Source organism: Diachasma alloeum, unplaced genomic scaffold (genome assembly GCF_001412515.2).
Source record: "Diachasma alloeum isolate Michigan unplaced genomic scaffold, Dall2.0 Dall_scaffold_00179, whole genome shotgun sequence".
In the NCBI taxonomy this organism is placed as follows: Eukaryota; Metazoa; Arthropoda; class Insecta; order Hymenoptera; family Braconidae; genus Diachasma; species Diachasma alloeum.
Window position 1 is genome coordinate 1,966,849 of NW_021680345.1, and position 16,671 is coordinate 1,983,519.

The 16,671-nt window shown below is 35.7% G+C and overlaps 2 protein-coding genes across 2 annotated transcripts in view; one reads left to right on the top strand and one right to left on the bottom strand.

The window, feature by feature from the left end:
• Positions 1 to 2,679: 2,679 nt before the first annotated feature.
• Positions 2,680 to 10,980, top strand: LOC107041446 (enolase). Its single transcript, XM_015262029.1, has 7 exons — positions 2,680 to 2,895; positions 3,456 to 3,549; positions 6,683 to 6,856; positions 7,142 to 7,299; positions 8,360 to 8,660; positions 9,238 to 9,524; positions 9,939 to 10,980. Exons 2-7 carry the CDS (start codon positions 3,487 to 3,489, stop codon positions 10,258 to 10,260), a joined length of 1,305 nt encoding a protein of 434 aa, XP_015117515.1. The 5' UTR covers positions 2,680 to 2,895; positions 3,456 to 3,486; the 3' UTR covers positions 10,261 to 10,980.
• Positions 10,981 to 11,469: 489 nt separating this feature from the next.
• The window catches only part of LOC107041056 (facilitated trehalose transporter Tret1-2 homolog), an 18,582-nt gene continuing 13,380 nt past the window's right edge, over positions 11,470 to 16,671 (bottom strand). The window contains exons 6-10 of the mRNA XM_015261418.1: positions 14,455 to 14,677; positions 14,175 to 14,371; positions 13,105 to 13,284; positions 12,873 to 13,007; positions 11,470 to 11,800 (exon numbers count right to left, since the gene is read on the bottom strand). Coding sequence (XP_015116904.1) covers positions 11,732 to 11,800; positions 12,873 to 13,007; positions 13,105 to 13,284; positions 14,175 to 14,371; positions 14,455 to 14,677 — 804 coding nt within the window. The 3' untranslated portion in view covers positions 11,470 to 11,731. The remainder of the gene's footprint in view (positions 11,801 to 12,872; positions 13,008 to 13,104; positions 13,285 to 14,174; positions 14,372 to 14,454; positions 14,678 to 16,671) is intronic.

Genomic DNA, 16,671 nt, shown 5'->3' on the forward strand with positions numbered 1-16,671 from the left:
GGACTTATGCCTTAGACTCGTACGTGGAACGCCGCTGGTTTGGAAAATACCGGCATTTTCACTGACAAAACCGGCGTTTTTACTGGCTTTCTGAAATGCCGGCTTTCTCAGTGAAAACGCCGGTTTTTGCCGGTCGAGGGGCGTCCCACCAGTGGATATTAGGGAAAACACCATTTCCTTCTTTCCCTGCATTCAACATCATCCTTCTTAGAATATATATTACTCGGGTTTTCCGGAATTTTACAGCTGAAAGAGGAGAGCATCGTTCCGGTAAAATCTCAGGAATAGAGACGTGAGAAATTTGAAGGGACGGAGAAAAAAAACTGTTTGAACACAGAGACAATTTTTTTCGATTTTCAGGAACATGTCCCTAATTTGAAGAGATATGTCACTAGTTCTCTCAGTGAAAACGACGAGTTTACCAGCCGAGGGGCGCCCCACCGGTCGATCTCAGGGAAAACACCATTTCCTTTTTCCCTGCGTTTAACTTTATCCTTCTTAAAATATGTTTCCGAGAAAAAAAAATTGTATTAAAATATAGAAGTGAAAAACGCAAGAATTAAATAACACAGTCCTACATAATTCCGCCTTTTTTTAAACAGGGATGAGACTGCCACCACTCGAAAGATTTTTGCACGCTGATTTCAAATCCGCAGGGAAAATCTCATAAAGTGACCTAGTTTCTGAGAGAAAAATGTTAAAGTTCTGAAAACGACCCGCAATCGCTTTTTTCCAATTTAATTAGAAAATAAGGCCTTTGTCGATTGAGCTGAGAAAAAACGAAAAGAACCGAAATTTGAGTTTTAAATAAGGTAGAGTAGTTTTAATCAAAAGCAGGAAATTATTCATAATAAATTCCGCATTTTTTCAGTAAAATTGCTGAAGTTGCACTGCCACGTGGGATTTCGCCACCGGATTTAATCCTAGTTTGGTCGCCGCAACGCGTCGTTTTTCATTAATTACCATTGACTGGATAACCGGAAAAATGAATAAAAATCGACTTTTTCAATTGAAGTGTATAGTACATTATAGTGGTTTCAGAACAACCTAATTTCGAAAATTCCATAAGAAAATAAATTATTTCCAACAGTATTTATTTTCCAATGTTCAATAAAATGGCCCGTCACGCAACGTTGCCGGAAACTCGCTAAACGTGCCCGGGCAGTGTAGAGTAAATTCGGCAACGTTAAAGCCTAAATAACACGGCGACACATTCCCCCGGACATGACCAAGTCTCAACTCTAAGCGATGTAAAATAACGATAAAAAAAAAGAGAGAAAAACGTAGAGAAAGGTCGCAACTCCATACGAAATGTTTCTATTACATGTGGCAGTGGGTCGTATAGGATCAAACCTATAGAAATTGTATGGAAATAATTTGTATAAAAAATATCCGTATAGAAATATCCGAATATCATATAGAAATTCTATACGCAATCGGTATAGAAAATTTCCATACGATTTTTTCACCCGGAAAAGAGAAAAAAAACATGTCAAGAAAAGCGCTCAAAATAAATGCAATAAATGCGATTTTACTGAAAATGTGCGGAATGTATTATGAATAATTTCCTGCTTTTGATTAAAACTACTCTACCCCATCTAGAACTAAAATTTCTGGCATTCTCGTTGTTTTTTTCGCAACTCAATCGACACAGACAATATTTCTTAATTAAATTTTGAAAAAGGTGATTTTGGGCCCTTTTGAGGACTTTAACATTTTTTTTTTCAGACACTAGGCCATTTTAGGAGACTTGGCCTGTGGATTTGAAATGAGCGTGCAAAAATGTTTCGAGTGGTGGCAATCTCACTCCTGTGCCAAAAAAGTGAGTTTTGTAGGGCTGCAATCAATGAATGATGAAACAGTCATTGAATGTCGAAAAAATATTATAGATCTTTAGATGCCATTGGCGGAAATTATTAGCTGGATAGAATATTTTGAGGAAGTTTTAATTTGCAGGGACATTTTAAGGAATCTATCACCAATTATTAGGTATTCGTGATTGTGAAACTCGGTGAGTGACAAATTCTGAAATTCAGCGATTTTATCACTGATATTTAGTGACATTGTCACCAATTTTGAGGAGTCTATTATCAAATTTCAGTGATAGAAATCACTAATAATCAAGATTATTCCAGCCAGTGTCCAGTACAACAAAGATGTTCCTGAAAATCAAATAAATTTTTTTTCTGTTTTGTGAAATAGAATTTTCTCGCCGTCCCTTCAAATATCCCTAAATGCCTCTATTGCCGAAATTTTCCCGAAACAAGAGAGAAAAGAGCACTTCTCTCCGATCTAAAATTTCAGACCACAAGAATGAAATTATGAAAATCTCTGGAAAATTACATCATACTGCCGCGCTCCTCTCAAATAGATATTTCTCTCCGTCCCTTCAAATACCTTGGCCATATCTATTCCCGAAATGATACTTTCCTCTCTCTGCTCTAAAATTCCAGAAAACCGGGGTAAAATGATCAAAATCTCTCAAAAATTGCGTCATCCTGCCGAGCCCCTCTCAAATATCCCGGGGCACACCAGGCGGCAGCACAATCCACTCTCCTCTCCCCCTGTTTTACCATCGGAGGCCCCCAAATTGATTACGTAATCCACCCATCAGCAAAATCTTTAAACTCAAGGTCATTGCATTATCCAATCGACTAAAATTGAAAATGAAAAATAATGACTTAATCCGCAACTCCTGAAAACCCCCCGAATCCCGTATTTCCAGTTCATTATTTTTTCCCTAATGAAGGGAGCAAAAATAGAAAAGGAAAACGTCGAAAGCTAGTAGCCCTAAAGACCAGAGTGAGACAGTAACAGTTGGAGGTCAGTGGTAGGTCACAGAAAATCAGTCTACGCTGAACATTCAAGCTCGACTGTCACGTTTTTCCATTAGAGGTAAGAATAACTCGTCAATTGACTAAATTATCAACAATGAAGATTCTAAACAAATTAATTGAATAATGGCAAATGATTTTTAATTATTTACTCAACTGCCGGCATTTTCAGTCCGGCATTTTACCCAAATTTCGTCATACGACAGAAGTTGCATCGATTTTACGGATAATGCGAGTGTTACGAGCCGGACTGAGGATTTTGGCACGAGATAATTCGCCGAGGTCATTTTCACATTGCAGAAATCACTTTAACACTTGAATTATCAGTCAAATCCACTGAGATATTGATCAAGAATGTCTTGATGTTTGGAATGAATTTTTAGAGAGTAAATTTGACCTTCAGAAGGTCAAATTATTTTTCAACAATTTGCATGATTTTTATTTGGGGTTCTGATGAATTAGTGTTCATAGCGTCGTGGCGAGGGCTCAGGGGTCATCTTGGGGTTTTAAGGGGAGATGCATTGGGTTATGGATGAGGGAAATGACGTGATAGGGATGGGTGATCGATTCGTCTGATGGTGAGCAAGATTTAGACAATGGACAATTTTTTTTCTGCTTCAGAATCCTAACCTCGAGGTACAGTTTTAGTACAATGTCGATCCAGAGCATCAAAGCACGCCAAATCTACGACTCTCGTGGTAATCCCACTGTTGAGGTAATTAATTTTTTTGGTTATTTTGGGGGAGGGGAGGACATGAACATTTTGGAACATTTTTGCTAATGAATGAGTGGGTTTAAGTCATTGTTCGTTCACTGAGAAAAAAATTATTTTTGCCAAATATCCATTTAGTTGAGAGACGTATTTGTTTTTTCAATATCGTATTTTATACAAATTATTTCTATGCGATTTCTATAGATTTGATCCTATACGACCCACTGTCACATGTATAGAAACATTTCGTATGGAGTTGCGACATTTCTCTACGTTTTTCTCTGGAGCGTTTAGACATCTTTCGTATGAAAACAAAAATTTATGTATAGAAATAATTTGTACAGAAAATATTTGTATAGAAATATCCGAATATCACATACGGAAATCCTATAGAATTTCTATACGCAATCCGTATAGAAAATTTCTGTACGATTTTTTCATACGTGCATGACGCCCTGGTAACCCTCCTTAGGTTTCAATTTCACAATGGTTAGTTATGACATTGAGTGAATTACCTCAGTAATTATCGACATTGAAAAATTAATCGAAATTCTTCCCTCTAGAAAACAAGAAATTTAGGAAAAAATGAATAGTCATTAGAGTTCGTTCAAGGTCATGTGCAACATAGTCATCGAGGTCTAGAGCAACATGATTTTTATAATTGAACCCTAATCAGGCTCGCCTGGGAATGACTCGATTGGAGAACTACGATTTTGAATAAAATAAATGCTTCTCTTAAGTAAATAAATATTTGGCAAAAATGATTTTTCTTCTCGGTGTTGTTCAATTTCAGTTTCTAATTTTTCTGTTGAAAACTCTTGATTGAAATTTCCGGTAGAGTTCTGGGATATTTTTATCACATTATAGATCCACTGAAAAAATCTCGTCGTTGAAAATTCAAAATTTTATGGATAATTTATGAAAATTTGGAATTGTATTGAATTTTCAGCGATATTTGAAATCTCACCATAGGGAACTTGCATGAAGCTCGATTCTTTCTAATTCCCCTATTCACACATTCCTGATAATATATGGATAGCTAAACGGCGAAAATTATGGAAAAATATTTCCTAGATGTCTTATGATAATTAATGAAAATCAGTCGTTTTCGAGGCCAATTTTTCGGTCATGACGTCACGAAGACGGTCAGGTAACGCTTCATTGGTTGCAAAAGAAGAGAGTGAGGAGTTGTCGTCCTCCATTGGCCGAAGCGCACCTCAAGATTGGGTTGGATCGGCTCAAGCCATTCTGTGATTGGTCCAGCACTCGACCGTCTGTGTGACGTCATTAGCGATTTCAGAGCGCTTGAAATCTCCAACTTTTAACAATTAACTATTTATGAGCAATATTTCAAACGTTTCCGAATGAAAAATGAATTATTCGGGGCCCAAACTTGAGATCAGAAAATTGAAAAAAATTCATGCAATTTCCCTATTGTCTCCTCCAGATAGAAGTCGATGTGACTTTCCTGAAAATTGCTTAACTGCCCATGAAATTTCAATTGTTTTTCAACAGTCTAACTAAATATGATCTAAAAAGCCAGAATATGCGATTTTTACATATTGTTTATTTGTATGTAACTGTGTACTCTTGTGAGTGTGTGTATGTTTCAAAATTCCATGAATTTTTTCCTGATTACAAACTAATGAGCGTTATCTAAAGGCATCAATTAAAATTCAATTTGTCATAGTTTCCACGACACATTTTTTTTTATTTTCTATATCCATTGTTCAACGATCACTCACAAAATCATTAGATCAAACGGCATTTAATCGTGGCTTGAAAAAAATAATGTTAGACTTTTGATTTTCTCAAAATATAATGGGAACAGCATCAGTCACTACTGAATTACGCCGTTCCGTTCCAACGAGGTAAATTATATTCATCTGGAATTCATATAGGATGCTCATAAATACAGTTGGATTATACTTAAATTAGAAAGAGCGGGTATTAAATTCCGGCTAGGTGGTGCGGGATTTTCCCTCAAAATTCTAATTCTCTTTGAATTTATTTAATGCCTAGGCGGTGTTGTGAGGCGAATTTGAATCTGAATTTTTCACAGATGAAATCCCTTGGAGCATATTTCCATTTTTTTTTAAATCGGGTTTTCCGTGGTTTCTGTAGAAAATATCATTGAAATGAAACAAATTATACCCCAGAAAATCCTTCCAATCTTTCCTTAATTAGGTTGAAAGGTGCACAAAGGGGAAAAGTTTCTAATTTTCACCAAAATCTTTGGACTTTCGGCTCTGCGGTACCGAAATCTCGACAGCAAAAAGTCCTAGATTTAAGATGTAACGGTACTCCGTGCATGTGTTGAATTTTAGAATCGTCTTCGTGTCTCCAGTTATTAATTCGTGGAAACAAAAAAAAATTCAGGCACTGAAGGATTTAGTACTGGAGTGATTGCAGTTTTTTGGTTTCACAAAAATTAATAACTATGAACACTAGGACGATTCTGAAATTCAACACATGCGAGGGGTACTGTCACCGCTTACGGACAGAAATATTCAATAAAAATTACGTATCTTTTCGTAATTCCGGAGCGAAATGTGGTTGTAGGAAATTTTAGGGAACGGTCATCTAATTTTTACCTAAAATCACGGATTTTTTCATTGAAATTAAAAAATAGTAAAATAATTGATAATCTAAATTTCCAATTGATGATGATTTAAATATTTATTAATATAGAACTGGAAATTTTCTATTAAATAAATAATACTAAATTTCTTATAAAAGATTTTCGATTATCCGAATAATCGTCAATTTTCCTAACTAAATTACTAATTAATAAATAATTCGGAATTTGAATATTTAAATTGATGATTACTTCAATCATTAAAATTTAAGATTGATATTAACGAATTGACTGCTTAATAATTTAACGACAATTACAATTTATCGATATGGCTCTTTCTGGAAATAATTCGTTTCCTTTAGACATTTCAAGAATTATGTTGTTCCAAAACTATTACAATTTTCTACACACTTCAATTGAAAAAATCATTTAAAAAAATTTTTCCGAGTAGCCAATCAATGGAAATTAATAAAGATGAACGATAGGAGCCAATTTAAATAGCGTTTCAAGGTGTCTACAGAATTTCCCAACATTTCTTTTTGTTTTCGTTGATTTTAGGTCGATCTTGTGACTGAGAATGGTCTCTTCAGGGCAGCAGTCCCTTCTGGTGCATCCACCGGAGTCCACGAGGCTCTAGAGCTTCGTGACAACGACAAATCCAAGTACCATGGAAAGTCCGTCTTCAAGGCTGTTGACAACATCAACTCCATTATTGCTCCCGAGTTATTGAAGGTAAATGAGTCATAAGTTATTGTCCGAGTAGAATTTTTTATCATACATTTTTTCACTTAGAATAGTTTTGATAATTGGGTGTAGTTTCTGGGTCGTGAAACAAACCCTTCTTTCTCGTATAATTTTTTAATTGAATAGGGTCAGTATAAAAATGAATAATAAAACACAAAAAAAATATATACCTAAGGTGAAAAATTTATGGTTATTGGAGGAACAAATGCGACACTTCACTGAATTATCTTTTTGAAAATTAACAGTAATGTTGAGAATATTTGTAATTTTCAGTCGGGTTTGCAAGTAACTCAACAAACAGACATCGACAACCTCCTGCTGAAGATCGATGGCACACCCAACAAGTCGAAGCTGGGAGCCAATGCTATTCTTGGTGTTTCTCTGGCTGTTTGCAAGGCTGGAGCCGCCAAGAAAGGCATTCCACTTTACAAGTGAGTTCCAAACTCTTGTTTTTTCCTCGGAATAATTAGAAACATTTATGAGGCAAGTCAATCATCGAAATCACTGTCATCATCATGATCAATTGTATAAAGAATTTAAAGCCTTTTGATGTAAATCAAAAACATTGAGTGATATTCATTCAGTTTTCACATTTAATTTTATACCAATTTCTCACGGAAATTTTCAACTTTTTGATTATTAGAGAAATATCTCTGAAACTAATGAAACTGGTGAAAACAATGTGAGAAAAACAGACGTTTCAAACTCTTTAGTCAGTTCGTTTACAACAAAAATAGAAAATGACATGAATTTTGGTTTGAACTATATGAAGCATAATTATATTTGCTTCAAAAATGATCATGAAAACCTGAAGTATTCTAACGGGAAATGATATTAAAACTTTCCTAATAAATTGTCTAATACAGTAGGAAGCTATTTTTTTAAATTCCAAAATTTTCGTCCTAAATGGAATTAAATGTCGTTCTTCTTGAAATCGAGCCCTTCTGTTAACAAGTCTGAAAGGGGCTGAATATCACTGGGATTCGATAACTTCTGACGAACGAAAAATTATGAAATATAGGAAATTGAAACTGCTCTAATTAGCTTTCCAATGAAGTGCGTAAAATTGCATTATCTGTCATAGTTTAGGAATTATTTCATTTCTAAAAGAGTCATGCGTTTTCGTTTGAGTACATATGACATATAGACGTCGTACTTGAGGGGTTGAAGGTTCATGTGAACGGTCTTTTCCATAGCTCAGGACAATTTTCCACTAAATAAGTCTTTTGAAGTTTTTCCTTGAAACTATTCAGCTTGTAAAAGGTCGCCTATAATTGGCAAATATTTAAAAAATTCAGGATGTTTTGAATTGTTCCGCAAATAGATTTGAGATCAACGGGTTCAAAAAAAAAAATTGAGAGAGACCTCTTCTCTAACTCTTGAAATTTTCTAGGTAAAAAGTCTGAGTTGAAGACGTATTGAAGAAAAATTGATTCTACATAGAGTCTTCTCTTATTTTTTATTAAATTGAATTGTCGATGTGATTCTCAGATACATTGCTGAACTCGCTGACAACAAGGAGATCATCCTGCCTACCCCAGCCTTCAACGTAATCAACGGTGGGTCCCACGCTGGTAATAAATTAGCCATGCAGGAGTTTATGATCCTTCCAGTTGGAGCTGCCAATTTTACGGAGGCCATGAAAATGGGCAGTGAAGTTTACCACCACCTCAAGAATATCATCAAGAAGAAGTTTGGTCTTGATGCCACAGCTGTTGGTGACGAGGGTGGCTTCGCTCCCAATATTCTCGACAACAAGGAGGGATTGAACTTGATCAATGAAGCTATCAAGGTATTAGAATAATTATTATACAAAATGAAACCCAATAGTTCGCACAAAATGCCAGGAGACTGTTTTTGTAGGGAGTTTCCTTGGGTATAAGAATGGTTTCTTGGGATTATGTAGAAGTAAAACAACATAAGTTTACTCAACTCAATCTTTGAACGTCAGAACAATGAAAAATTATCAACTGTAATACCCCAAGACCTTTAATGTTTCCCTGCCTATCAACAATAGGGATAAGTTTTGCATATAAAACCTGTACATTTTTCAGATTGAGGGATATTCGCGGGATGCCCCTCGATCGAGAAATACCCACAGATCCCATAGAAATTCTATATAATTCTATTTCCCTTGTCTATAGAATATTGTCCATTGAAAATTTCTATTTAAAAAACGCGCAGATAATCTACGGAATTTTTCAACCGCATCGACCAGACACTGGTACAAATTCCAATAGAAATGCAATTGAATTTTTAGTGAATTTTCTATAAATTGTTTTCACAACCGCACTGTAAGAACTGCTTTTTCCCTAGTCCTTGGCTAGTAATAACTGTTCATTTGCGTTAAATTTCCTTTATTTCTCAAGGTCGCAGGATACGAAGGAAAGATCAAGATTGGCATGGACGTGGCAGCTTCAGAGTTCCACAAGGCCGGAAAGTACGACTTGGACTTCAAGAACGAGAAGTCCGACCCTGCCACCTACCTCGAGCCTAAGGCACTCGAAGCTCTTTACCTGGACTTCGTGAAGGAATACCCAATCGTCTCGATTGAGGATCCCTTCGACCAGGATGGCTGGGACTCCTGGACTTCCATCACTGCAGCCACACCCATCCAAATCGTTGGTGATGACTTGACTGTCACCAACCCAATCAGGTAATCATGAAAAAATTGATTTACGAGAATTCATTAAAAGACGTTGATATTTATATAAGATTCACAATTTCGAGAACTTCTTGTTTTATGGTAAAACAAAGAGTTTGTTGTAAAAGTTGAATTTCAAAAAACTAATTCGTAATTGTTATTAGACACATTTTTTCTAAAATTTTGAAAAAATAAAACCTCTATAGCTCAAAAATTGGAGGCCCAGGATTATTTTCAACATTTTAAGCATCTCCAGAGCAAACGAATAATAAACAATTAATTTATTTGCACTAATTATTCATTTGTAGACATATAATCGATCGAGTTTGCGAAAAACTTTTTGCAAACTTGTTTAATTGATAACTGAGTTTCTTAAATGTTGAAGAATTATTCAACTCTTCTTTCCTTTCATTTGTATTTATCCAGAATCAAGACCGCAATTGAGAAGAAGGCCTGCAACTGTCTCCTCCTGAAGGTCAACCAGATCGGCAGTGTAACTGAGTCAATAAATGCTCACAAGCTCGCAAAGAGCGCAGGATGGGGCACAATGGTGTCTCATCGTTCAGGAGAGACTGAGGACACATTCATCGCTGACTTGGTCGTTGGTTTGTCCACTGGACAGATCAAGACAGGTGCCCCCTGTCGCTCCGAGCGATTGGCCAAGTACAACCAGATCCTTCGTATCGAAGAGGAACTCGGAGCTGCTGCCAAGTACGCTGGCGAGAAATTCCGCAACCCCACGGCTTAAACAGCCTTCACACATCAATATCACTCCAAAAATGTTAATTGATCGAGCGCAGCAATGGGAGATATTCTGAAGTAATCATCATTTTCAATGAGTGAAAATACCACTTGGACACTTTGTGGTTAAACGAACGAAGATTCAGATTCAGCCATTAGTGCGATTTCTCGCGCACGATTTCGTTAGTTACCTACTCGCATCTAGAATGATAATTAACTCATTTAATTGAAAATTATAATATTTCAAGTTGAATTTGAACGAAATGGCGAAACGAGAAAACTTGCAAAGTTTCGAGCAGAGTTTTTTGTGAATATCCACGAAATTCCACGAAAAAGAAGCTTTTGAAGAAAATATGAACAGAAATAATTCGTAGGAAATTGAATTTTCTATGAAAAATATTCTGAGATATTTCTCCAAGGAGATATGCTCAAAATAATCTGTTGATGCGCTCTGTAATGTTTTCTTTTATCATTCGATGGTTGAAATTGAATCATCTTTGTTCTCTTTCGTTTCAATGCAGGAAAGGTTCAATGTTTATGAGCATGTGATTTATGACATTGGATTATATCAAATTCTTGGATGAAAATTGAGCCGGGTGCTCAAGCTTCAGTAATTATCGAACATTGAAGGATAATAACATGTTGAGATTTCGTGAGTTCCATGATAGTAAGAATTGTTGTCTAGAGATCGATGGCATTGATTTAATAAAGTGAAAATGAAAAATTGTCTTGGCTTTTTATTGCAAAAATTGTTAGCACTGAAGTGTGAAGATTTCTATTTACTGCACAGGTCATCGTACGATAACTCGTGAGGATTCTCGTCAGTTGGGGGAGGATTAATACTTCAGCCCTGTCATAAGGTATTTGGGGTGAAATTAAAAAGACACTTTCCTGCAGAAAGGCACGAGATAAAAAATAACGGAATAGAAAGAGACAATCACACATGAAAACAGTTGAGAGGTAGAAAAAGAGCAAATACGTAACAATACTTACCTGTATACTAACTTGGGTTTTCTCATTCCACTACCAAATTTATTACTACCAGTTTGACGGCGCGCTTCCGCGCGCCTCTATAAGTGAAAATCGATGAAAGAGACGACAGGTTTTTGAGATATCTGCGATATCGATTCGATATTTGTGGTACAACTTTCGAAAAATGACGTCATGACGTGCGTGTGTCTTTTAAATAAAGAATATATATATAGAATAGGCCTGGTTGAATGCTATATTGATTTATTTATTCCTAGTATTCGACCTAAAAGTACAAATTTGAACATTTGAAACTCAAAATTTGTTCTCTTTCGATAAATTCCGAACAATCTTGTTTATACTAAACATTAAACTCTCGCATTAATTACCACTAGTTAAAATTTGATCATCAGTCTTTCTACACCTCTGAATACGATTTACCGTCAAATAAGAGCCTTAATTCTAGAAATCACATTTTTTCATCTTAAAGATGGAATAAAAACTTATAATCAAGCTTCTGCGTTCATGAGATGTTGCTTCTGGCTCCTCCTCCTCTTTATCCAGAGCACATTTCCATCCTGCAAACAACAACCACAAGGATGAAACAACGCATAACAATAATAATTCGGGCTGAGGTAACAATAGCGATAATAACGCAGTAAGGAAAGAGCCTATATCGCGTTAATCCCCCAGTAACTACTACTCTCCCGGTTTCTGCCACCCTCAGCGATTTTTTAATGGGTAGAATGTAAAATTTACCGAGGAGGAGTGAACAAATCATCGCAGTGCAAAAGGAATTTTCTATTCCTCCAGTCAGAAAAAATGGTCATAAAATTACGAACATTGAAAATGAGCTGCACCCAAAACAAGTTGGTATAAACCCCAGAAAGGCCCACATTATGAAAATTCAAAGATGGTATATGAATGTGGAGAATAAATATGAAAATCCTTCCCGTAATTCCGGAGCGAAATGTGGTTGTAGGAAATTTTACGGAACTGTCACGTAATTTTTACATAAAATCACGGAATTTTTCCAGATCGTTGCGTCAATCTCCTGCGAAAAATTACGATACCGTCACTTAAATTTTCTGAGTCGATTTCGTAATCGGTGAGCGAACTGTGAGTTCCGTAATTTTTACTGCACATTTCTCTGCGTGTAGACGTATTCACGTGAAATTACGATTGTATCAATGATACAGCCACCGGCAGATTTTATACAGAAAATGAAAAAAAAGCAAAGTGGTGATGCATTCGATTCAAAAAATTTTCTTCCAACAGTACCAATTCCACATAAATTATTTCTTCTGAATACATCACGAACTAGGTGACGTATTCAGTCCCACTTTTTGTTCCCACTTTTGAAATTTCTTTGGCGAAATGTTAATGCTAATAAGAATGATCTATGCAACGCAGAGTGAACCATTTCTCTTTTTTTTTTCCATTGAAAGCCCTTTCTACTGATATTTTCCCCGTAAATATTAACTTTGCATCTTGTGTGGGCTGGCATTAGACTTCCAACACCGCAACCGGTAATGAAGCCCTCATCTCCTAAATCTCCATAAAATCCAACGATACACTCAAAATGCGCAATTAATTATTCATTTCCATTATCCCTAAACGAGGAAGTAAAGAAGAATCTTTTCCCCTCACCTTGAAGTAATCCTCGATATCCTCGAGTGTGCGGTTTCTCGTTTCGGGTAGTGCTAGCCAGATAAAGAGACCCTCTAAAATTGCTGATATCCCGAAGATCCCGAAGACCCCAGCCATACCTACCATAGCCTTCACCTAGGATTTTGCATGGAAATATCAACCAAGGTTATTACGCAATTTCGATGCTGTGAGATTTTACCTCCACTTTGGATAATAAAGCAGTGATACCTACCACAGGGAAGACCTTGGTTACTCCGAATAAACCGAAATTGTAGACGAACATAGTGAAACCACCGCCAATACCTCGGGCACGTTGAGGAAGTAATTCACCGATTAAGAGGCCAGGTAGTGTCATCAGTCCAATTGTGTTAAAACTTACGTATAGTAATAGACAGACTCCAACTATGTATGTCTAGGGGAGAATTGAAACAAAATTATAAATACTTGAATTATAAAAAAATATATATAAATATGCTTGAATTGAGATTATTTTATACCAGAATCAAATACACTGTGAGAAAAAAAATGAAATTCCATGGACATGAATTGGAGTTGACTACCAATTTTCAGGACAGTGACACTGAATGCGATTTATTAATTCAGCAAAATTCCAGAATTTTAAAGGTCATTAAGATGAGAATTCCTTAATTTATTGGAATTTCCAATCTAATATGAATATTCAGTGTCAAATTGCATTGAATTTTTAGTGAAATCTGAAATTTCCTGATTTTCTTCCCCCTAAATCGCAGTCAGCGTCACTGTCCTGAAAATTCAAGAATATATTTTCCAGAATTTTCTAGTTTTCTATTCATTTTCAGGGAAAAATGAAATCGATGAAATGAAATCGAAATGAAAAATGGAATCGAAATTCACAGTTCTGTTTGATTTTTCCACGAAATTCTGAATTTTCAATTATACGATTTCCTGAAATTTCAGTGGAATTGCAACACGATAAAAATTTCGGGAATTTGGCACGGAAAATTCAGTCAAAAATTTTTAACTGTGTACATGCATAAATCTGATTCAAGTGTATTTTATCAAGAAGTCCCGTGAGATTTGTTATGATTTTTGTACAGAACTTTTCTTCGCTTCAAGAATCTCTCTCAACATTTGTGTAAAAAATGCTCATAACTAAGATAATTAACAAATTAAAATTATTGTGCACATGAATCTGTTGGAATCGTCAACTTTCTGTTCTAAATTCAGGCATTAAAACTTGAAAATTGTTGAACGTCTTCACCGGTTCCAGGGTTTTTCTCTATTTACTATTTTTAGTATTCTTCCATCGTATCCATTACTTACACTAATGAAAGAGTCACCACTGTTGAATAAGATATACCCAGCGAGAGCAAGCGATGAGACCGCAGTACCCAATGCGGATACAATGCCAATTGTCCTTCTCCCGACCCGAAACAATAAAATGCAGGCTAATCCACAAAAGACAAATCTAATAAGAGAAGTCATCACAGCTGCCAAGTAGTTATCGATTTCCTCTCCAGCTGCATCCATAATCAATGAAATGCCGTTAATGCACGTCAAATCACGTCGTCGGGTGAATCTAAATGATGAGGAGTAAACTTACCAACATCACGGATGAGGTCGACACCATAAAAAACAATGAGATACGTGCCGGATAGCACTTGAAGGAGGAAGAATACGTTGATAACGATAAGGGGCTTCATAACGCCTGGGTGAAATACTGTTGCCTTGGCGTTTGATAGTTTTTCGGATAATGTCATCGTTATTGAGGCGCACTCGAGGACCTCTTGAATGCGTGTCTCCAGCATTGATACCTCTGATTTCACCTATTTTAATAATTCATTTTATTGAATTTTTCACATCATACATTATTGATATTCAGTCGTTGAATGCGTAAGATGGGAATAATTCAAAAGTATTTTGTAGCAATTTAAACGGGATGATGTAATTTGATGGGTTATTTGTCAGGGGCGAAGAAAAAATTCTCAGTTTTCATTAAAAATTTATAAATTTCATAATTTTTTTGTTTCTTTTGTAGTGAAATCTAGCAAATGCAGTGTTAGAAAATTACTCTTGAAATTTCAAGTCAAAAAGCTTGAAATTTTCAACAATGACAAAGTTACATGAAATTTCTGTAGAATTCTTCATTGACGGATCAGGCAATTTTTTGAATATTCAAGTAATTCTCGATTTTCAGGTCCATAGGGTACTGAAAAACCTTGAAGAATTGGAAAACTTAGACAGTAACTTCTCTGAATTTTCAAACTATTGTAAATTCAATTTCCACGATGAGTTTGAGAATTCAAGCTTTCATTGAAAAATCAATGATTCTTTAACATGAAAAATCCAATTTTCTCGAATTTTCAAGATGAATGAGAAATTTAGTGAACGTTTTCCTTTGAAATGGAATTCAAACTCACAACATTGAAAATTCAGATGACATTGTGACTGAAATTTCAAGAAATTTTTAACAGTGCGAAAAATTCGGGAAATAAGTAAAATCTAGAGTCAATTTCAAAATCACGAAGTACTTGCACCCACGGAGAGAAATATTCAATAAAAATTACGTATCTTTCCCGTAATTCCGGAGCGAAATGTAGTTGTAGGAAATTTTACGGAACTGTCATGGAATTTTTCCAGAGCGTTCCGTTTAAAAATTACGATACCGTCACTTGAATTTTCTGAGTCGATTCCGTAATCGGTGAACGAATTGTGAGTTCTGTAATTTTTACTGCACATTTCTCTCCGTGCGGTTCGCACTACGTCAGTGCACCACTGATTTCGGTGATCTCATTGAGTTCAGACGATTTCACGTGATTCCGGAGATGATTTCGAAAATGATTTCGGAGAGCTGAAATCGCTTGAGTGCAGTGCTGTCGGTGATTTCACGTGATTTCAACATGATTTCATGCCAGAGCGGCGCGTGATTTCGTGAGTGAGTATAGCCCTTTGGAAAAATGGGAATTGGTCGGGCAGTTGTTGGTTCGACACGCAACGGGAGCGAGCGAAATGAGCGACCAACAACCCAGTCGAATTTTTAGCGACAAACTTCATCGTATTTACGTTGAACTAGCGAACAGCCGCTTCGCGCCCGTCGCTAGATTAATTTATACTATATTATTTTATTTTATTTTCTTTCCATTCCCGTCTTCACAATTAGTTATTACGAATATATTTATGTTCCTTAATTCACAAGCTGCAACATTGAATGAAGAGAAATTCCCCATAAATCACGTGAGAATAGAGATAGACAAACAATTTTCAATAATCATACCTCAAATTTTTCATTTCTTTCTTTTTCTTTAAATTAATTAGTACCAATGATCTGAAAATGTCAACGAATATCAACAAATGTGAACGTATTCCGTTCACAGAAACAGGAAATACGGAAAATGTAGGGAAGGAAAATCAGAGATAAATTTTAAAAATCGATTTTTCAATCTTGAAAATTTCAAAACGTTTTTTTTTAATAACGAAACAGAACCAATGTATTTTCTTTCTATCATCTAATTCTGATGGAAGTAAGTACAAAGAGGAAGAGAACCGAGATCAACACGAAAGCAAAATTTTTAATTTTTCAATGTCTACGGAAAATTTTGAAATTGATATATTTTTTCGAATAATGAGCCAATACCCATAAATTCAATTCCTATCCTCCCATTTTGATAGAATACATAAAAAAATAGCAAATAATTCAAATCGACGATGAAAAATTTTATCGGATTATTATTATGTAATTTTCTAAAAATACATCCAATCTTTTTTGTAAACGGTAATATATACAATAACCTTTTTTACTCCCCCCCGAGCTACGTTGGGG

Coding starts and splice junctions, on each gene's coding strand:
- LOC107041446 (XM_015262029.1), top strand. CDS start 3,487: ATGTCGATCCAGAGCATCAAAGCACGCCAAATCTACGACTCTCGTGGT. Junction 6,857..7,141: donor TTGCTCCCGAGTTATTGAAG/GTAAATGAGTCA, acceptor TGTAATTTTCAG/TCGGGTTTGCAAGTAACTCA. Junction 9,525..9,938: donor ACTGTCACCAACCCAATCAG/GTAATCATGAAA, acceptor GTATTTATCCAG/AATCAAGACCGCAATTGAGA.